The sequence below is a fragment of the Theropithecus gelada genome, chromosome 2 (genome assembly GCF_003255815.1).
Source record: "Theropithecus gelada isolate Dixy chromosome 2, Tgel_1.0, whole genome shotgun sequence".
In the NCBI taxonomy this organism is placed as follows: Eukaryota; Metazoa; Chordata; class Mammalia; order Primates; family Cercopithecidae; genus Theropithecus; species Theropithecus gelada.
The window spans coordinates 70189485-70213013 of NC_037669.1; the positions used below are offsets into that span (position 1 = coordinate 70189485).

At 38.2% G+C, this 23529-nt stretch overlaps 1 protein-coding gene across 13 annotated transcripts in view; it reads right to left on the bottom strand.

Annotated features, from left to right (window-relative positions):
- The window catches only part of MITF (melanogenesis associated transcription factor), a 224450-nt gene that overhangs the window by 30353 nt on the left and 170568 nt on the right, over positions 1-23529 (bottom strand). For 9 of the 13 annotated variants that reach the window (XM_025376103.1, XM_025376098.1, XM_025376095.1 and 6 more), the window contains 2 exons: positions 1307-1534; positions 173-256 (listed from right to left, as the gene is read on the bottom strand). In XM_025376103.1, coding sequence (XP_025231888.1) covers positions 173-256; positions 1307-1534 — 312 coding nt within the window. Of the gene's footprint in view, positions 1-172; positions 257-288; positions 1005-1306; positions 1535-2584; positions 2743-23529 lie in introns of those variants that run through there. The other 4 variants (XM_025376105.1, XM_025376104.1, XM_025376106.1 and 1 more) reach the window with 3 other exon arrangements.

The window sequence follows — 23529 nt, forward strand, 5'->3', positions numbered from 1 at the left end:
ATTTAATCATGAGATACTATGAAGAAAAAGGCACTGTTCACAGCTTTCTCTATAAAAAAAAAAATCAATGGGGGAAAAAATATCCTTAAGTTTTCAGGAAGGTGTGATCCACCACAAATATAGATTCTAATTACAAAGTGTTACATCCTCAGGCTGCCAAGTCATTCAGTACCTGCATACAGGACGCTCGTGAATGTGTGTTCATGCCTGGGCACTCGCTCTCTGCCCTGTTTTGCTCTTCAAACTTATAAAACCCCTGCAAAAACACAAGCAAAAACAGCCTATAACTTGGATTTGCAAATGACTTTTTAAATGACCTGTTCACACAAAGCTGATGGCACAGCAACAAGATGAACTAAGCTTTCAAACAAAGTGGAATCTGACCAAGAGATGAAATAATGAAGGAAGAACTTGTGTCAAATCATCTTGCTAGATGACAGATTTGGGTACAGAAAAATAAAGCAGTTGGTTTGGGCAAAGGGGCAAAGATTTTAGTCCCTCTAGAAATTAAAATCAATCCAACTTTAGAAAAGTTGCCTCTGAATTTGCATAAACACTTCATAGTACATAGTACAGTAAATCCCACTGAGATGAAGCTCATCATCTCACAATTCGGAAATAATGAGCATTAAATCACAACTCTCAGGTATTCATATGCTCCAAATTTTGATGCACCAATTAGCTTGAAGGTAGTTTGAGTCTTGTCTCCAATCCAGCCTTTACCAAAGCAGATTTAACGGGCAGCAGCAATTTTATTATTGAAACATAATGTATCCAGCAATTAAACCTTTGCGTTTCCGTTAAAGTCTCATGTGCTATATGATTCAAATCCATCCATGCACATTCCATGCGTTTTCCCCCCAACTCAGGGAGAAATAAAAATAATATTCCAGACATTCACAACAAGCGGAACTTCTAAACCGCCTGTCCCACACCTCTTCTATTTTTGCTTTTCCTTTTCCACCTCCCCTTCTCCTCTCTCTTCATTTTCACTGCTTCATAAACTGAAAGGCATGGAAGAGAAGAAAGCACTCAGCTAAGGAAGAAGAAGCAAGTGGCAAAAGTGTCCTCGCCTCCACGTTTCACTTGGAGAGGGCCAGGTCTCCCGTCAAGTGCCGTACACCAAATAACCCAGTGACGGGGACAAGAGGCTGGAATGCCACAGCCATGATGGTGAATCAGGAACAAAGGCTGGTAAATGTGACCACAAGGACAAACTAGAGTCCACAGTTAAGTGTGGGAATCATATTCAACAGACAAGTTATTTAGCATAAGAAAACAGGAGAGGAGAGGAGACATGAATTACCTCTTTTTCACAGTTGGAGTTAAGCGTAAGCATAGCCATGGGGCTGTTGGGTGCGCTGCTCCCCGGCACCGGTGGCATGACATGATCGCCAGGCTGGTTTGGACATGGCAAGCTCAGGACTTGGTTGGCATGTTTATTTGCTAAAGTGGTAGAAAGGTACTGCTTTACCTGCTGCCGTTGGGCTTGCTGTATGTGGTACTTGGTGGGGTTTTCGAGGTGGGTCTGCACCTGAACATAGCCATGGAGGGAAAAGAAGACAGCGCTGTTATTTGTGAGTTTCAGATGGCTCTTCTTTCAGGCACAAACGTGAAACTGACCAGTCCACCAACAGAATAAATTATTAAGCCTTTGTTATGTACCAGGCACTGTGCTAACGGATTTTGATATTACTGAAGTTTAAAGTCTAACTCGTAGGATTTGGGGTAATACTTTGCCCTATTTTGTTTCCCTGCTAATTAACTATACATCTCTTTCAAATCTTCTTCTCATATCTGATAACTAAAAGTTTGAAATTATCTTAGGGCAAAAACTTCCCCAACACACATGAAAAGGTTTATTAAGAACAAAATAAAAATGTAGAAGAAGGGGCATAACTCAGTTTGTTTCACTTTCCTTGGAAAAGACAACAGCTTTCTTTTTAAAACATACACACACACACACACACACACACACACACATCTCCTTAAGAACCAACTGTGTAAAATGGCTGTAGAAAATAAATAGAAATCTTCCAGTGATTAAATCAACCAGTTGTGGATTAATTCTCCCACTTCCATTTGGACATGATTATTCAACATTTTAATTAAGAAAAAACTCAACATAAAAAGCAATTCTACATTAAGTAGTTTCTTTCAAATGCATAACACTTACACGTATGTGTTTTAAAAGACATGACTATTAACAAGTCAAGAGGATGTTTTTTCTGCTTTCCTACAGACAGTAATTTAGAATGAGAAATACTTTTCCCCCAAAAACAACATTATTCAATTTTAAGTCACTTTTTTCCTGATAAAGACAATTTAATCTTATGAGCAATGAACAAGAGCTGATGAAGACAGTTTAGCAACACACTAGGCAAAAAAAAAAAAAAGAATCCTACTAATATTTACTTTGTTCAAAACTACATTGGATTACTTCTTATGGCATCAAACAATAAACAGCATTAAAAGAGTAGATTTGTACTTATTGAAAACAGTATGTTTATTACAAAAAAAGTGTATTAAATCAATTTATTACATTATATTTCAAAGACTGAATATGAGTCAGAATAAAGCTCACCTGATAGTGATTATATTCTAGCATTTCCAGCATAACAACGCTTTAGGTGGCCCCAATCCAATGAGAGATGGTAGACTATCCCTCCCTCTACTTTCTGTAATTCCAGTTTGAAGACGGGCTGGCATAGAGAAGGCACTATAAACAAGGTATCCCGAGACACCACCGGAAACTTTATCACAGAAGCCCTGCTTATAATAACCTAAGCTAATTAGTTATGCATGAAAAAAAAAAAAGTTCACACAAGGGCCTTTTTTTTTTTGGAAGCCCTACGAGTTTGCTCTTAAATGTTGATATCAATTTTTCCCCCTGGCTTGACGTCATGCTTTTTTTCATAAATATAAAAGAACCTTTTTAAGTGACGAGCTATCAAAGTCAAACTCACTGTCAGATCAAGTCCAATTCACTATTCATCTTTAGTTCCAGTAGTATTAATAGACAATGGTATTTCTCTTTCAGCAATAGGTTAAGAGCAGGATGCCCCTTTGGAGGAGACATCATCTAAAAGCTACTATTACATGAGACTTTTCCAATGGCCGAATAACTGCCACTTCCGACTGCAGGATGACTATCTTTTAGTATAGAAGAGAAGAGACTCTGGGCTGAATGTTCAAGTTCAACAGCCTCTTCTTGCATCCTGGTTTTAATATGCACCTTATTCTTAGCTACGTAGATTTGTAACCTGCCTATTGACCTCACATCAGGAAGACCGGGAACTATCCTAAATAGAACATAGCACACACAGAAGTGGATGTATATTTGTGCGGATAATAAGAACTAAGTATCTCCCCTATTTAACTCTCAAATGAAAAAGCATGAGCCTTTTTGCCAAGAATTTTTAAATATTATTCTTAAGACTACAGAATAATGAGTTATCATATACACAACCGATACGTTTACATATTTATTCCTTTATTTATTCATTATTGACTGTTACGTGCTAAACACTGTACAAAGCATAGAATATACATTGTGAACAAACAGATATAATTTCCAGCTTTATGAAACTTATATTCTGGGGTGAGGCAAAAAAAGAAAAGAGGCAAGCAAATATATACCTATAAATTGTGATAAATGCTTAATATCTACTGTTGACAAATGTTAAGCATAAAAATTTGAAATTCAATAATGTTGTCTAAATGCCCAGGATAATGCAGTCCATCAGGTGGCCAATCTCAAATTGTTTCAAATGACTGATTTAGCATGTACACAGAGGTTCACAGAGACTTTGCTTTAATAAAGGGTCCAGACATGATAATGATGAGGACAATAGACATTACTAAAATAAACACAAAATGAGGGCAATGAGTGGAATGTGCTTATTTCACTATTATACTTGAAAAGAGATTCACGTTTAAAAATAAATGTTAATTTACTGGCAGATCCTAATTCTTTAATGAATCCGAATATTATGCTTTGGTAAAGAAAGAAGCAATTTGCTTTCCAGGTGGCACTGTCAGTGAGGTCTTTATTACATCCAGGTTTGGGTAAGCAGAATGGGATATATTTGGCTCTTTTACTGTTAATAACTTTTTATTTTTAGGTTGAAAGCAGATGGCCTATAAACACTATGCAGTCGACAGAACATCTCCAGTTGTTTCCAACCCAAACACCTCAAACAGGCAACATAAATGAGGAACATGAGCTATGAGGAAGGTAATAAGGAGTAGTGAGGTCTGTGGCAAACCAGAGGACACACTGTTCCTAGCAGGAACAGCAGACAAAAGCTGCAGCTGATTGTGGACATGTGGGAATACGAGTCCAGCCTAGCTCAATCTCCAAATTTTTCAAGGGTGGCTGGCAATCCAAACTTCTTTTTTTAGTAAAATCCTCCAGGTTTAAAAATCTGATGCTCAACTGTTTTGTGTTTCACAGAATACAAGCCTCAGCCCACAAACCACTAGAAAATAATCTCTATTTTACACTGTCTATAAGGATGATCTTCATATTTACATTCCCTTGGAGATAGCCTAGGTTATGAGAAGTTAGTGTCCGAATCCAGCCTTTTCCTGGTGCTTCTTTGACAGACAATGTGCCTGACAACACAGTCAGCAGAGTTCTTAACTTGAAACCTGGGTTCAAATTCTATCTTTGCAACTTACTACCCCTGTACCTTCTGCAAATCATTAACTTCTCCAGGTCCTCATCTCCTAGCATATTGAATGGGAGTGACAGGAGAGCTTGCCTCATATGTGTGTTTTCCGCATTAAATGAGATCATGTTTCTAACGGCTTTAGCACAATATCTAAAACAGCAATTCTCAAACATTTTTGTCTTAGGATCCTTTTACACTCTTTAAATTTACTTTATTTACATAGATTATGTCTATCAATATTTAGCATATTAGAAATTAAAATTGAGAAATTTTGAAAACACACGATTATGCATTAGTACATATCTCACAGGATGTCAGAACAATGACATCTCAACACGACATGTAGCCTTTGGAAAACTCTACTATATACTGGTGAAATCAGAGTGAAAAAGGAAAACAATACCTTAGTGTTATTCTGAAATAGTCCAGATCTGGCAGAACCCCTGCAAGGGTCTTAGATACAACCAGGGCCTTCTGATCACACTTGGAGAACCCCTGATCTAGAATGTGGTTGGCATTCCAGCATCATCACTGCACCAGCAGTGTCACTCCCCACTGTGGACAGGTGGTGTGTGACATAGCCTCTATATGTCCACTTCCCTCCCCGAGAAGATGCTGGAGAAAGATACTAACCCTGCCCGAACTCCCTCATAGCATTATTATGAGGCTCTATAGTCCTTTGCCAATTTAAAGAGCCATATAAATGGCTCTTTATATGGAAAATTTTCTGTCTTCAGCCATCCTTATTCATAGCTTTTTAGTTAATAACTTTGCTTTCATTAATTTTTAAATAGCCAATCAAACAAGTATGCAAATAAGAACATACATGTAGCATTAAAGAGGATAGAAACATCTTTATGATTTCCTGATAATGTTTGCAGGTTTTTGACCTTCCAGATGACTAACCACATTAAGGAATTCAGATAGCAAAAGTTGAGTACTGTCGAACATCTGAAGTACAGACGGTAAAATAAAGCTAGAATACTTTACCATAAAATATTATTTATTGATATAACTTATATTTCATATTAACTATGCTAGCTATCTGAGTTAAAGGGCAAACACCCAAAGGCTTTGCAACTTTTATTCATTGTTAGCGCTCCTATCATTTCACTCATTTCCTTTCTTCATTCAGATCTTAAATTGATAGCAAGAGAATCGGAATGGATCACCTCCTAAGTGTCACACTTCAGCTTTACCACTTCCTGGGTAACACTGACAGGTTATTTTCCATCAGTTTCATTCTAAAGAGATCCTGGAGCACATCACATGTCAGTTTAAGATGGTGGCTGTAGATACTACCATCTTGGCTGACAACAGAATTTACTGGGGAAGAAATACCCCTATCTAGATATCCACTGCTCTTCTATTCTCTCTACTATTTGTAAACCAGAATTCGAGTAAAAGTGAGTGTAGATTCTTTTAATCCTTTTAGTTTGCTTATTTATTTATTATATTTTTAGAGATAGGGTTTTGCTATGTTGCCCAGGCTGGAGTGCAGTGGCTATTCACAGGTGCAATCATGGCACACTACAGCCTTGAACTCCTGGGCTCATGGTATCTTCCCACCTCAGCCTCCTGAGTAGCTAGGACATGCTTCTATACTCAAATGGCTTTTTTTTTTTTTTTTTTTTTTTGAGATGGAGTCTCACTCTGTCACCCAGGCTGGAGTGCAGTGGCCGGATCTCAGCTCACTGCAAGCTCCACCTCCCAGGTTTACACCTCGAATGGCTTTATAAATATTTTTTTAAATAATTCAACACAATGTTCAGATTTATCACTTATGTTTAGAGAGATAATGTGTTCTTTTGCTCAATCAGTTTAAAGAAAACTAAAGGGATTAACCTTTAATCAATTGTTATCTACCACCACACTACTATTCTTTTCATACTGTTTTTAAAATGGCAATCCATAGAGAAAGTCAGTTATGTGATCATATTTCCTGAAAAAACTGGTAAAACAGAGAAAGCTTTCTTAAATAACTAGGATAGTCTTGCATAGGGTCACATCTGATTAAGTGGCAAGGTTCTTTTCAGTCCCACAATTACATTACCACAAAAGAAAACAAAAGCCCAGAACACATGTCCTTGGACATATAATCTTGTTTACTGTACAATCTGTACAAAGGTGTCCTTAACAAGAAGTAAAAACAACAAGGGTATGAATCTTGACCTAAAGGAGAAGAATCAAAATCAGATGCAAATGCAAAGCAAAAGAGTCTTAAATAAAGAAAGGCTCAAAATGGCTATGGTTGACAAACCCAGTGCTTTTTCTCTACAACAGGAGTCTGTCTACCCCTCAGCCTAACTCGGTCTGCTGCCTGTATGGTCTATAAAGTAAGAATGGATTTTACATTTTTAAATAGTTGCAAAAAATGAAAAGAAGAATATTTCATGACACATGAAAATTATATAAAATTCAGATTTCAATTTGAATAAATAAAGTTTTATCGGAACACAGCCACACCCGTTAGTTTACATGTTGTCCAGGGCGGCGTCCTTGCTGCAATAGCAGATGTGAAGAGTAGCAACAGAGTCTGTGGGACCCCCAAGGCCTAAAATATCTACGCCGTGGCTTTTTATGGAAAATGCTGACCCCTGCTCTCTAGGAAAGTTTCACCAAACTAGAATTGAGCTTTCCTACTCAATAGACATTTTAGCAGATTTGAAGGAAAGAATGGGGTGATTTTAATAAAAAGAAATAGTATAGGTATACATAATTTTACAGTTGCTTTTCCAACTACTGTCTTAACTGGACGAGCATCTTAATTACCACCCCCCCTTTTAAAGCTACAGAAATAGAAACTGAGAGGAAAACTAAACAACTTGCCAGGGTTAGAAACCAGAGCCATGTCTCCATTATTCTGTGCATAGAGGTGAAATAGAGAAGCACGCTCTGCTGTGGGTCAGTTCTGATCTAGGGCTTTAACTGAATAAGAAGGGAAGATAAAATTGTGTAAGTCCAGAGGTGTATTCACATATTCCAGGTGTGCACAAATAAATACATATAAATTTATATCGCATATTTATGGGTCTGTATACTTTCACACTACTTCCTGTCTTATTACTTTGCAGGCTTCTGAATTCAGAGAATTGAGCTGTAAATACATATAAAAGAAAAGGATAACAAATGTACTTTTCTGAAAATTTGATGTTAAAATAGAATAGACTAGACTAGCCCTACCAAAAATTCCCAGCAAGTCTTTTATCCTTAGCTAATGACGTATAAAACAGCACGCTTATTATAAACCACAAGATGGGCATACTTTGATTTTAGGACAAACAATATTTAGTAGCCTCAGAAAGAAAAGATGTTATCATGAGAAAATCCCTAATATATATATTATTTTTTCTCCCTCAGGCTAAAATAAGCTAAAGACCATGATAATAAAAAGAACATGTGGTTTTATCTCAGCCGAATAGACGTAGGAGGGATTTAGGAGTGGTAGCCATCTGCCTACAGAGTATTGATAATCGGAGAATAAAACACGACTTTCAGAATCAAATTCCTATGGGAAAAGAAGCAGCAAGGCCAATACACTTAACCCATCACTCACTTTAAGAGAAAACCATTTCTCTTAAATGAAGGTCTCAGAAGACATTATGAGTGAATATGTTACATTAAATAGCAGGATGTATTAAAATATAAAGAACGGAATTAGTGCTCATTCTCTCAAACTTGTCTACCATGTACCAGATGCCATGCATTTTATATGTACTCCTAGCTTATGCCAATTCAAAGTAACAGTAAGAAAGATATGTGGAATAACCATATAAAATAAAATAAAAGTAAAAATGATATGGGGATAATCACATAAAATATTCTTGAAAGTCTCGACACACAGTTTTCTTTTGCTTTTAAACTGTATCATAACTTTCTGATTGAATACAGAAACAACTATTGAAGAGACTTGATTTTGATTCTTTTAACTTCTTACTTTGAGCTGTTCCCATCTGAGAGAGTATACTCAATTGTCCTCTTGCCATTCACAGAAAATTAAATACAGGATTGGGAGCAAACGTTAATGTGTATACAAATCACTTGAGGATCTTGTTAAATGCGGAGTGTGATGCCACAGGTCTGGGCTAGAGCCCAAGATTCTGAATTTCTAACAAGCTGCCAGGGGATGCTGACCCAATCGGTCCAGGGAACACGCTACATCCCAAGCAGCAAGGCTTTAATATGTTCTCAACTGGACTGCTGCCTTCATCAAAAGTTGTATGTTCACCATTCAATCAACAAATATTGCTTCAGCACCAATGAGATGCCAGGCAACTATGCAAATCTTACACAGTGTGTTTAGGTAAGGGCCTCATAGAGTATGACACTGACGCCCAGGCCTGAAGTTGGTGAGATGAGCCAGGCAGATTGGCAAGAACAGCATCCCAGCCAAGAATACAGTCCTCAGGTGTGAACAAGTCTTGGTTGTTCAAAGAACAGCAAGGAGGCTCTTAATACACGTTATTTACTTGGCTTTCAATTTACCACACTTGTCTGGTTTTTCTCTCACCTTCTTCTTTTCTTCTCACTCTCCTTAGCTAGCTTTCTCCTCTTTTCCCCCCTAAATGTCAGGGTGCCTCAAGGATCAGAGCTTGATGTCATCTATCTACACTCACAGCCCTGGTGATCAAACCCAGTCACATGGATTTAAGCAGCCCAGAACAGAGGTCTCTGAGAACCCGACTCATCTCCACTGGCCTACAAGATGGCACCATTTGGAGGACTGCAGACATCTCAAGCTCAGCATGTTCATTCACTCTTCCAAATCAGCTCCTCCCACGGTCTTCTGCATCTTCACAGTTGGCAACTCCATTTTTTTCTATTAGGTTGAAACATAGGAAATTGCCATTTTTGGGGGGTAGGTCAAAAAATGGTCTTCCTCTGGCTTAACCTAGTTGCTCATTCTACAAACCATGGTCATCTTTGACTCCTTTCTTTCATACCCTGTATCCAACCCACCAAGAAGTATTGTTTCCATCTTCAGAAAATATCCAGAATTTGATGGATTTTCACGCTCCCCTGTTACCATCTGATCCAAGCCACCATCTCTTCAAACTTAGATGACGGAAAGCTTCCTGACTCTTCTACCTGCTTCTGTCTTGACACTCTGATGGTGTATTTTCAATACAATGAACAGGGGGATCTTGCGATATTGTCAGATCAAGTTATTTCTCTATAGAAACTAAACCAAAACAAACAAACAAACAAAAAGAAAAACCCCACCTCTGTAATGGTTCCCTACTCATCTCTGAGAAAAAAAAAAAAAAAAAAACCAAAGTATTTGCAATGGCCTAGAAGTCCCTATATCAATGCTATTCACAGTGCTTATTAGAACGGCACATTCCAGGGCCCCAAACGAGAGCTAATGATTCAGAATCTCTGAGCATGGTGTTCAGAAATCCACACTAGCTTGTTAGTTCTCCAGGTAGATTCTACAGACCCCTGTCCACTGTGCCTACTTCTCCCACTCCAGCCCACCCCAGGAGCATTATCTCATTGACCTTGTCTCCTATAACTATCCTGGACATATTCACATATCCAGCCCACACCCTACCAGTGCTCCTGATCCTCCCTCCTTTGCTCTGCTTTGTCCAGAACACAGCTTGGCACACAGTGGGCACTCAGCAAGTATTTGGTACATCAATGAAGCAATATGGAGCCAGTGTGGCTGGCATGCATGGATAAAGGGCAGACCCGAAGAACAAGGGGCCACACTGTGTAGGCAGGGGTTGTATGCTAAGAGTCTGACCACCTCTGGAAGCGTCCTAAGGAAATGGAGTGTGACAGTCCCTCAGTCTTCCTAAGTTAGAAAGCTCTAGAGGAACTAAGTCTTCAGGCCAGGCAGTTGAGTCACAGCTTGCCACTCTACTTCACATGATAAAGCTTCCTTTTCTATCAGGGGCTGCCCAAAGACCGCCAATTCTTACAGCTCTCATCTAGCAGTAGAACAAGCCAGCAGGGCCCTGTGGGTCTCAAATGCCCGGCCAGAAGCCTGAGATTTGCTTTCACCTCTAGCTGTAGACCCCTTGATAAGTCACAGTTATTCCAAGGTCCCCAAGCTGGCAGTCCATGGACACAAATCACAGACAAATCTGTTCACATAGACAGAATTTAGTGTTCTATGAATTTGTCACCAACGATGAAAAATGGAAAGTTTTCAAACCAAAATTTGGTTTCTGGTTTCTCAAACCAGAGTTTGGATTTCTCTTTTCTGGTTGATAAATCAGAAGATCTAGTGATACCAAACTGCACTATTGGGCCAGCAACTTATCAGAGTTGAAAAGCAACAGAGTTGAGAAGTAGCTTCTCCTTTTCAATGAGCACTTACTCTTCATTTTGCAACACTCCCATCACTCTTTATTCTAACACTAACAACCAGCCTGCTTTATTCATCAACCCATCTGATTCCTGAAGACTTTTAAATCTGCAAACCCCTACCTTACCCATTCACACTTCATATCCCTGAACATGGTTCTAAATCTGACAGAATGATGGTGGCACAAGTGTATTCAGAAAGCTACATTAAATGAACAATCTCATATGAGAAAATAAAATAAATTGGTAGAACTGTAAAAAATAAAATAAATGGATATAAACTTTAAAAAGATACATACATGCCTATGCAGCAATGGCTCTTTTCAAGAACTTTTCTAAGGATATGATCAGATATGGGACAAAGATTTAGGTACACAGACGTCTATTAGAGCATTATCTCTAACAGAAGCAGGTGGACTACTGCCTAGGGCATGCTGCCCGTTTTTGTCAACAAAGTTTTATGGGAAAACAGCCATGCTTTCATATATGTATAGTTTATGGCTGCTTTCAAGCTATAACAGTATAAGAGCATAGTTGAGTAATGGACCTGATGGCCCCCAAAGTCTAAAACACTCTGGTTTTTTATAGATAAAGTTTGCCAGCCATTAATTTCTAATAAAAAATTGAAAACAAGTATCTAATAATAGGCCATGGATTAAATTAATTATAAAGGAGCCATATAGTTCAGGCTTTTCAGCCTCAGCACTATTGACACTGGAGCCAGATAATGCTTTGCTTTGGGGATGATCTGTGCACTGCCTGCTCTCTCCCAGCATCCCTAACCTATACCCATTATATGCCAAGTAACACAGCATGTCCCACTCCAGTATGACAACCAAAACTGGCTCCAGACATTGCTAAATGCCTTCTGGGAACAAAATAGCCCTCAGTTGAGAACCACTACATATAAACGGATCCTGTGCAGTCATTACAATCCACATTTTATCCAACAATTTTTTGTTTATTTCTTGTCTAGTACACTACATTGAATTTCATACATCAAATTTATTTATTTATTTTGTACTTTAAGTTCTGAGATGCATGTGCAGAATGTGCAGGTTTGTTACATAGGTATACACGTGCCATAGTGGTTTGCTGTACCTGTCAATCTGTCATCTAGGTTTAAGCCCCGCATGCATTAGGTATTTGTCCTAATGCTCTCCCTCCCCTTGTCCCCCACCGCTCAACAGGCCCCGGTGTGTGATGTTTCCCTCCCTGTGTCCATGTGTTCCCACTGTTCAACTCCCATGTGTGAGTGGGAACATGTGGTGGTTGGTTTTCTGTTACTGTGTTAATATAACAGTATTTCATGAGAGGGAAAGTTCATTAATGTAAATGGGAACATACAGCAGGTTAAAAACACTATATATACTGCTATCCAAAATTGATTTTTAAATGCTATTTCTATACATGCAAAGCCAAAAAAAAAAACTAATGACAAATTATTCAGTCAGGTCTCAACAGTGACTATCCCCAAGTGGTAAATTCTCAGTGATTGCTATTTTATTATTTTTCATAACTAACATGACACTGATTTTATAATTTAAACAAGCTAGACATTCCATGAGAATGAAAGCCTACAGATCTGGACAAATAAAAATATATTCAGGCAGAAGTCCTCTACTGAAAATTTTGCAAACAACAAATAAACCCACGAAGTGGTTACACAATGGTGAAATACATATGCCTTGTTTCAACTTTTTCTTGAACTGTTTGATCACATGGAGAGGACTTCGTTTTTTCTGAGATTTTTGGTCTAACATGCAAGCCTATACAGTTTGCATTTGTATAATATTTGACACATTTTTATGGTTTTGTAAAGGGCCACAATTACGTGGTTCAAGAGTGCCTTTATAATGGCCCATTGTCAGGACCATCCAGATCCCCCCTCCTCATGGGAGCTGCCAGTGCAGCATTCCACACGCTAGAACTTTTCCACGTGCCCCAGTTTAGCCCTGCCTCAGAATCGCAGACGTCTTTTTGTTGTAGCATTTCCCCCCTCAAATGCCCCCATTGTTTGCAGTTTATCGGGTATTAGAGATAATTACAGCACAGGCAGAACAACTCCTTCTGTAAGTACCGACACTCTTAAGAAACTGGCAGTGGTCAAGTTTGTCAGAGATGAAAACATTGCCTTGGGCCTAAGCAAAAGGTCAGAAAGCCCCTAGGCAGAGATGAGAGCTGCTGAATGCTACTGGTTTGAAGGTCAAGCCCATAGAAGCTAAAAACTGTCAAAAAGCAGCCACCTCATAATAACACAACTTCAGGATCTATATCATGAGACTCAGGGTCCATCTGGTTTTTGAGAAACTGCATTGTCTTGGGAAATTCTTAAAACTTGCCTTGTAGATTATGTTATGATGAAATTCAAGATTGGAATTAACCTCACCAACAACAGCAGCAGCTCGGGAGTGCTTTCCATGCACTGTGCTGAGAGCTTTGCATGCAGGTTTAATGTAACCATTCCCACTTAACAAACCATTCATTCATTCAACCAGGATTTACTCAGCACTCGTCTAGGTGTTACAGACTGAGCAGCAACTAAAGCACAGGCCCTGATCCCATGAAGATCATATTTAAGGTGGGGAAGCAGAGACAAACACAGAGTAATGAACCAACAAAGGAATAAGAATCTCATACAATGAGAAGTGCAATGCAGACAATAAAAGAGAAGAAAAGGCCATTGCAACAAAGCTATTCTAGAGGCAACATGTTGAGCGGAACCCCAATGATGAGAAGCCAGCTGTGGTGAGGCACAGAGGAGATTAGATACTGAGGTAGGAAGCACAGTCCAGCATATTCGATGAATAAGAGCGAGATCAACAACCACAGAGCCAGCACTGTTGGAGTACTGACAAGGTCAGTGAGTGCCCTGAAGAGGATGACTGAGTCAGATGTTGTAGGGCTTTGCAGGCCATTGAAAGGAATTTGATTTGTAGTCTCTACTACTTGTAAGAAGCCATTCAGATGTTTTCATAGAGAATCAACATGATCTGATGAACACTTTAAAAATGCCCTTGGCTTCTTCTTGGCTTGCACCAAGTCTAACTTAAAAACAGCACAAACATTAAGAGACTTTCTTATATAATGCTCTGAAATGCCTCACACCACCATGAAGAAGTTGTTATAAATGGTGCACACAGCTATAAAATACTCCACATATGCCTGCTTGGGACACATAGCTAAGAATATGACCCACTGTCAGAGTACAATGGAGAGAGGTGGTTTAGTATTGCTAAACATCTGAATGGAATTTCAAATAGATCTGAGTTCAAGTCCTGGGCAAGTTGCTTAAATGCTTTGGACTTCAGTTTTCTCTTTACAAAATGGGCTTATGGATCCTACCTACCCAATAGTTGCTGGAGATGCTGATACGCTTAAGTGATGAGATGCATGAAAAGTACTTGGCACATAGTAAATGCTCAATAAAGAATGTTCTCTATGATTGTTAGCCTTGGAATTTTTGCTTTCACATCCAAGTGGATTAGTGTTAAATCATATAGCTCACATTCTCAAAAAAAACATAAAGCCACCAAGAAGGAGAGGAGAGGACCTTAAAAGGTGAAGGAAATATTCAGCCTCTTTCCTGTATCCTTTTATCTTTTTCTCTTTAGCTAACTCAGACATCACAGATGGATTGTGAGAGTAAGAGACAAAGGGGAAAAACAAGAATGTTAGAGCTGGGACACCTGCAGGCCACAGTCTCATACAGAAGGCTTTCGTGACATCTTTCCTCTCATACTTCCAAATGAGCTGGCTCAGTCAATGGTTCTTTAACTGGGTTTTAGGGAAACTGTAAATTCCTGAAAATTGTATGCAAACTTTTGACTGTACAGTTTTCTGGAGAGAAGTTGAACAAACTACGAGAGATATTTAAAGATGAAATTACGTCTAGGATTTGCAAGTTAGAGGGAGGTATCCGTGAAGCAGGGTGAGCCGAGTCAATAACTGTCGAAGCTGGGTGATGAGTTACACGAAGGGTTCATCTATTATTCACTCTGCTTTCGTATACATTTGAGACAACCTGTACATATTCACATAGTGCACACACATTTATGTATTCGATATTTTACTTTTACTTATTTATGTCCTCTTTCTCCATAAAAGGAAAAGCGTTATGGTAGCGAGTTTATTAAGCAAGCACTTAGCGCATCTATCAGCCTATTACAAGTATCAAATATCTGCTTTTTAGCTTGCTATTCTGGACCTTCGCCAGCTATTTTGCTCTAAGGGATCTAACTTGGTGTTGCGTGAATTGGTTATGGATTCAGGATGATTCCCGCGATTCTTCTGTGGCGTTTTCAGCACAAGAACTCAGAGAAACATCGCGTTAACAAGCAAAATAAGCTGGATTTGCCCATGGAGTGCTCTCATTGATTCAATCAGGAATGTGTGTTTTAGCCACAAAGGAAACATTTTTTGAAAAACTTGCACAGAGGGTACAGAACTGAATTCATATCGACTTTTTCAGATCAAGAAAATCAGGACTACCTCTTTCAAACAAACTGGCCAATGATTTACATGGATGTCATCTAAAACATGTAATCACCTAAAACTTAAGCTTATATAGGTATTTAGGTGGAGCTTTATTTTTCTTCACTATAAAAAGTATATTTGCAAAAAAACACTATGATTTATCATACTCTACAAAGCAAATTCTCAGAGATTTAAAATTTTTTGAAAAGCTATAAAAATCTGTAAAGGGAGGACACACCTATACCAGGCCAATATACGTGCTTTGGATAGTCCCATTTGGATTTGTGTGATAAAAATAAGGGATAATGCATATAAAGAGGAAGAGGACAGACTACTTCTTCGGAGAATATAGGTAGGAATTTTAAAGGAGGTAGGAAAAGGGGAAGATATAGAGACTCCTCATAATTAGGAAAAGAATTAAAAAGTGAAAATAGGCTGGGTGTGGTGGCTCATGCCTGCAATCCCAGCACTTTGGGAGGCCAAGGCAGGCAGATCACTTCAGGCAAACATGGTGAAACCCTGTCTCTACTAAAAATACAAAAAAATTAGCCAGGCTTGGTGGTGTGTGTCTGCAGTCCCAGTTATCCCGTTACTCAGGAGGCTGGGGCAGCAGAATTGATTGAACCTGGGAGGCAGAGGTTGCAGTGAGCCAAGATCGCATCAATGCATTCCAGCCTAGGTGACAGAGCAAGACTCCATCTCCAAAAGAAAGAAAATCAAGCAATTACTGAGGGCTATGTTATAGGTAGTTTTTCTGAAAGTTTTCAATGGATTCACTTATTTAATCCTCATTACAATCCTACGAAGTACCGAATGTTATTATCTCCATTTTCGGGATGAGGAAATTGAGGCTTACCCCTCAACACTTTGTGAAACACTACCAAATTGTGAGTTATGTATAGGATTCATATATTCAATGTAATTATTTCTGGTTTTGAAACTGTTCAGAGGGTCTATGTAATCACTATTTCTTCTGAGTATTTGTTTTTGTACCTTATTATAAATAAGGCTTCTCCTGAAAATTTGGTCCTCAGGTGGGTGGACACTGTTGTTAAACCAAAACGCTACCCAATTCCAAAGTGAACAGAATCAGCCCCTCAAGCCAGCAACGGGTCAACAAGGACAGGACCTAACAACGGAGAAAGTCAGTATGGACATTTGTTCTGGGAAAACTGCCTTAGGACTTTGACTAATTTAAGGGTTGAGGGTTTCTTTCTTTCTTTCTTTCTTTGTGAGAAGGATGAGATGAGGGGGCTGGTCAGTCGGGAAACAAACAGTCTTCCAGACTCAATGGCAATTTTTGTTAACCAAAAGCATCTCAGTATCATGAGATTTGTAAAGGAAAGGTTAAAATATTGTATGATATAGTAATGTCTTTTATAAGAAAGAAAATAGGCCACTGTACCACTGAAGTACCAGTTGTTACATACTCAGTTGTGAACCAGTAACAAAAACGGGAAGAAGAGAAATGCCAAGATTGCCCTTTTATTTAAAAATCCACTATATTATGGGCTTGGATAAAAACAAAAACTAAAAAGCAATGGCGGTCAGGCACGGTGGCTCACGCCTTTAATCCCAGCACTTTGGGAGGCCGCGGTAGGTAGATCACGATATCAAGAGATCGAGACCATTCTGGCCAACATGGTGAAACCCTGTCTTTCTAAAAATATAAATATTAGCTGGGCGTGGTGGCACATGCCTGTAGTCCCAGCTACTCGGGAGGCTGAGGCAAGAGAATCACTTGAACCCACGAGGCAGAGGTTGCAGTGAGTCGAGACTGCATCACTGCACTCCAGCCTGGTGACAGAGTGAGATTCCGTCTGAAAAAAAAAAAAAAAGCAATGGCATAGTCAATCCCCAAATCTCTATACATTGTGTGTTAGAAAAGAAAGTGGGACCTCAACATGAAAGAAAATATCTCATTTCTGTCATCAAGGGGCTTACAACTGAAGGGGTAGGTGGGGGAAACAGGAGGGTAACCCACACAGAAATTTACATTAAGGTGCTCCTGCCTATTATGGGGGCTCTCTACAGGCAGTTTTGCCCTTCAAGGAATTTTAGGCAATGTCTGGAGATACTTTTGGTTGTCTTAACTATGTGAGGAGTGGGTGCTGCTACTGGCAGCCAGTATGCAAGAGTCCAGGGGTGATGCTAAACATCCTACAATGCACAAGACAGACCTTCAAAACAAAGACTCTTTCCTCCCAGTGTCAATAATGCCACAGTGCAGAAATCTTACCCTAAGAGAGGCTGTGCCAGTTTCCTTCCCGACTCCTTTCAGTGGCAGATTTCAGAAAAGGCAAAGAAACTAGTCAAGCCCCAGGAATGGCACAGGTATCTCATGAACTATTGACATGCTTCCTTCTTACATCTGACATTCATAGTTATCAAGACTTATTTCACATCTTGTCTTGACACGCAAAGGAGATGTTTCTAGCTAACTGGCAGGTATGGCAGACGTCATCTTCACTGTAAATAGCCTAATTCAATACTCAAGAATTCATACTGATTTGAGTTCTGGATAGTCGCACAGACATGAAAAGCTATGCTATAAATGGAGAATGATCAATTCAACACAATAATGATAAACTATGCCCTAAAACCATACAGAATGAAGCTGAACAATTCTAATGAATCAAAAAGCACACTGGGAATCTGCTTTTGGTGTTTCTGGGTCATTCTGAAAATCAACTATAAGTGCATTATTCATATCTGAGAGTGTCACTTAAAATTCTCTTATGTCTGATAAAATAGTAAATAAAGAAACGCTACTATACTTGCAAACAAAACCAGAAGTTGGCTATTGCTTAGCTTACATAAGCTTACATAAGTTTCACATATATCCTCCTTACTCTCTCAAACTCTCCATGATAAAACAGCAAATCAGCTGGGTGCAATGGCTCATACCTTTAATCCCAGCACTTTGGAAGGCCCAGGCAGATGGACTGCGTGAGGTCAGGTGTTCGAAACCAGTCTGGTCAACATGGTGAAACCCTGTCTCTACTAAAACTACAAAAAAATTATCTGGGTGTGGTGGCATGCACCTCTAACGTGAGCTACTCGGAAGGCTGAGGCAGGGGAATTGTTTGAACCAGGGAGGTGGAGGTTGCAGTGAGCTGAGATCGCGTCACTGCACATCAGCGTGGGTGACAGAGTGACACTCTGGTTCAAAACAACAACAACAACAAAAACAACAAAACAGCAGCAACAACAACAACCAAAAACAGCAACAACAACAAAAAAACCCCAGCAAATCATTTTTCATCTGTTCATTTCCCACAGTTAAAAAAAAAGGAGTTACTTCTTTCCAATATGTTTTTTAAACTTTCCAAAGTCATTTGTTCATAATTTTGTAAATAACCCATAGACTTTTATTTTCTAACTGCTCTTAAAGTATGATAGAAGTGTGCCCAATGCTCTGAGAGATGAGGCAGGAGGCACATCGTGCTATTCTTTTGTATTTATTAGAAATTTTCCTTAATAAAGGGTTAGAAGGAAAGGAAAAAGTGTAAATAGCTTTTAGATATATACACACACATGCACATACATGCACAAATGTTGTCTTGGGTGTTTACAAAAATAATTCAATCCTAGTGGCTTCAACGGCGAATTCTTTGCAGTTTTAAGATTCTAGATCTAGTTTTATGTTACTATTTGCCTCCCTAGAAAACTATCTACAAACCACTTAGAAAAACAAAAAAGCTACAGTAGTAGAACTAACATTAAACAAGATTGTTCCTGCAAAGTTCTTGTCTCAAATGATGCCCATGACAGGTAAGTGAAGACCCAAATGATCTTAAATGAACTTAAATGGGCTCTTACTTTTAGCAAAATGGCAAGTGGTTTCAATCGCCAAGGTGAAGCTTTCTTGTATTATGTGTATTATGCAATTAACACTTTGGAAAATGCAGTGTGGTCGCTGAATTTGAGGGTTCTCTTCTCCTCCTTTTTGTATTGAAATATGGGATGATGCAGTTATACCTTTACCACTGAATATGCTTACAAAGTCAACCTTGGATATAAAAGAGAACGAAAGAGAAGAGACAGAGATTTCTTGAAATAATAAAAATGACTATGGAAAAACATAAAGGATAAATAATGCAAAATTTTGTATTCTTTTTCCCTAATATAGAACATGATTATTTACCTAACAACAAGCCATGCCAATTTCCATATTCAAAAGAGTTATTGGAGAGTATGAGAATAAGTTGTAACAATTCTCATCTTCTCCCTTCAGAGAAAAGAAAATGAGAGAGGAAGGTTAATCTTTATTGATCATCTCTTACATACAAGGCATAATGCTCAAGCCTTTTCATGCATTAATATTTCTTGATGCTCACAATGAATGTAAGTGCTACCACTAGTCTCACTTCACAGATGAGGAAACCGAGGACAGAGGGTTACATAACTAGCCTGACGTGACTTGCCTGCTCTCATATAACCTGAGATCTGAACTCTGGGGTGCTGGACTCCAAACCAACCAAATATGCAGGATGCATCATGGCTTCATTTCTCAGAGGTAATCAATGCACTGCTATGAGTGATATGGCAAACATACTTATTTTAAAAGTCCCAAAGTTGTTGTCACAAAAAGGAACATACGAGAGAAAAACCACAAAGGAAATTTTATTGAATTAATCTTGTCATCCTTAATACCAGGAAAAAACAACAATTTTATTACTTTCCTTAGTAAAAATATAATGTAGGCCAGGTGCGGTGACTCACACTTGTAATCCCAGCACTTTGGGAGGCTGAGGCAGGCAGATCACTTGAGGTCAGGAGTTCAAGACCAGCCTGGCCAACACTGTGAAAATAAAAAATTTAGCCGGGTGTGGTGGTAATCCCAGCTACTCCTGTAATCCCAGCTACTCAGGAGGCTGAGGCACAGGAATCACTGGAACCCGGGAGGCGGAGGTTGTAGTGAGCAGAGACCACGCCACTGCACTCCAGCCTGGGTGACAGAGTGAGACTGTGTCTCAACAAAAACAAAAACAAACCCCCAAAACCCATAATGTACATGACTGGAGAACATTTAGAGAAAAGGATGAGCCAAAGGAAGGAGCAATATATAACAATCCCATGCTGAGAAAAAAACTCTGACAATATTATGGTATTTGTCTTTCTATTGATCAAAGTGGAATTTTAACGTGGTCCCCAATCATGTTACATGTTAGCAGAACTGGAGCAAAAGTTGTCTTATTAAAAAAACAAAACAAAACAAAAAACAAACAAACAAAAAACAAAAAAACCAGTCTCTATCTTTTCTAAAGGAGGTTTTATACATATTCCTAAGACATAAAATGTATCAACCAACCTGCCCACCAAGATCCTGAAAGATTATATCTGGTTTAACCTCTGGGAGTACGGTTCAGATTTGGATTATTAATTTAAATTACATTTTACTATTCTTGACTCTTTATATATTGTAGGATCCCAATTCCAGGGAACACCTGCAGCTATAAATAGCCCTTTGCTAGATAGCAAGGGATAGAAATGGAATCATCAGTGGGAAAAAGAATATAAGGAATGTTTTATAAGGAGAGATTTAATGCTGAAAAATCCTACGCTTTTCCCCAAGCCTTCTAATTTTGCTACGCTAATTCCTCTTCAGCGTCATACCGTGAATGAACCACCCTCATTGAAGAGCACAATCATAAGTCAGGCTGACTTTAAGGGCTAAAGATGTCAAAAAAAAAAAAAAAAGAAAAAAAAAGAAGAAGAAGAAGGAGGCAACTGTATCAAGTCAAATATCATCATATTTCAAAGTCAGGGATGGTAACCAATACCTAAGAATTTCCCAGTCCCAAGTCCTCAAACCATGCATACTAACCTTAATGCCAGTAACTTAAATATGCACAAAAGAGACTTTTCGGTCATTATTCCCAGAGCCAGTCTATTGTGATTTTTCAGATACACCCATACACATCCATTTCCAGACTATAATACCACCTGCTTGATTTAAGCCTCTAAATGGCAGGCCAGATGTCCTTCTTGTTTTTCTTGTTTTTATACCCTGTTACTTAATATGCTGCCCATCATGCACTGGACATGTAATATGGACACTTACTACAGTGTCCAACATATATTAGACATGCACTAAACATATGTCAAATGAACAAGTAACAATACCAGAATCTTTTTACTTTAAAAAACATTGAGGACCACGTTAACAGTCATATGACAGTCATCAGTTTATTATGATATATATCATATTACCTTGTTTAGATACAGGATATTTATTATTAGGTTATTTATTTGTTTTCCTAGAATTAAATTAAAAAGCAGTGCTATTTAGCAAACATTTGCTCAACAAACCTAGCTTGCCTACATATAATGTCTAAAAATGTTTAAACAACCCCAGATTTAACTCATTCAATTCCAAACCTGTAAAATTTCATATCAAAAGGAGAATTGTGTCTGTGTTTAAGTCAATTAAAGAAAGGCATAAATCAAGTATGCTAGTTTCATTATTAAAGACTCAAGGGTTGATAAGATTTCCTTCTGTGTTCTTAAGCCCCAAATACAACATTCAGATGTCGAACATTTAGATGTGAACATACTCATAAAATTATGTTTCAAAATAATGAAAATTTATCAGTAATCTCTGACAACAGAATAATGGCAAAATAAGTCCATTTATTTGAATTATTATGTGATTATTTAAAATGATATGCATATATAGCAACATAAAAAGCTGACAATGAAAATAAAATGCAGATGTAAAAGTATAAAACCTATGATTGCATCAATGTAAAAACATATGAATAGGAAAAAGACTGGGATAATTTTATTTTAAAATAGTTTTGTATCAGAACAATGGAATATGATGATGTTTTCATGTTTTCTGCCTGTCAAACTTTCTAGCATAATTATTGTAATAACAATTGGGCAATTGCTTTGGCTGCAGAGTCAGCCTCCTACTCTAGAAATGAGAAAATGCAGGTGTTTCTTTGCCAGCCTCCCTTGCACCTAGGGAATGAACATGTGACTGAGGATCCACCAATCAGGTGTTCTATACTGGACTCAGGTGCTAGAGATAAAGGATAAGGATAAGGGACAGGGACCATAGGAAGTGGGCAAGGCTGTGGGAAGTCTGAATTATTGGTGCAATAGAAACAGAGAAGCAGGCTTCCATTGCTCTCCAGACCAATTCTGCAGTGTGTCTGAGGTACTGCTCCTGGTTCCAAGCCTGGTCTTCTTACTGCCTAGCAACTCTGCAGGTAACCCAATATCCTGTCAATAAATTCATTTTCTTTCAAAGTTAACAGGAGTTGCTTATTGTTGCTAGCTATTACAAACTCTGATATAGGGTTATGGTTTTATTAATCCTATAAATACAGGTATTAGGTTATAAATATATATTTTTAAAATAGGTACATATTTAAATATATATAAATATGTGTACATACAAATATATTTATATATATGAAATGACAATATCATTCATTAATTTTCATGTATTAGGATTTCTTTATACAAATAAGAATTATGTGGTGTGATTTGTTTTTATTATGCTTATGATATATATTCTTGTGTTTAAAGGAATTCTAGTATAGGCTCTGGTTTAGAAAATAATTTTACAATATAGAAAATCTCAAATGAATGCATTCTCTTAGATTTCTTCCCATTGCAAATCACTGCAATGAGATTCTAACATTTTTCTCTAGGCTATATCTTACAATTACATGTAATATGTGGAGACTGGTAGTATCTCTACTCAGCTTTAGAGAAAAGTGTGATTGATTTATTATGCTTAATACCTATTTCTGAATCTACGTATTGCACAGTGATTGACCTACAGAACACAAGGGTTCCTTGTGACATAAAGGAATACACCTCTCATAAGGTGTTTACATTTCATTAGAACCTCTGAAGAACCTACTAAACTACGTTTTATATCTCCCCCTTGTGCTTAGTGGAATACATTACTCATAGCAGACATTCAATAAATATCTATTCAAATGTTGACTTTATATGAACTGTCCTGAATTGCTCATTATTTTTAAAGGTTGAGCCCCTGACTTCCTCTGGAATACATCTGTAGAGTATAACGGGCTTAATT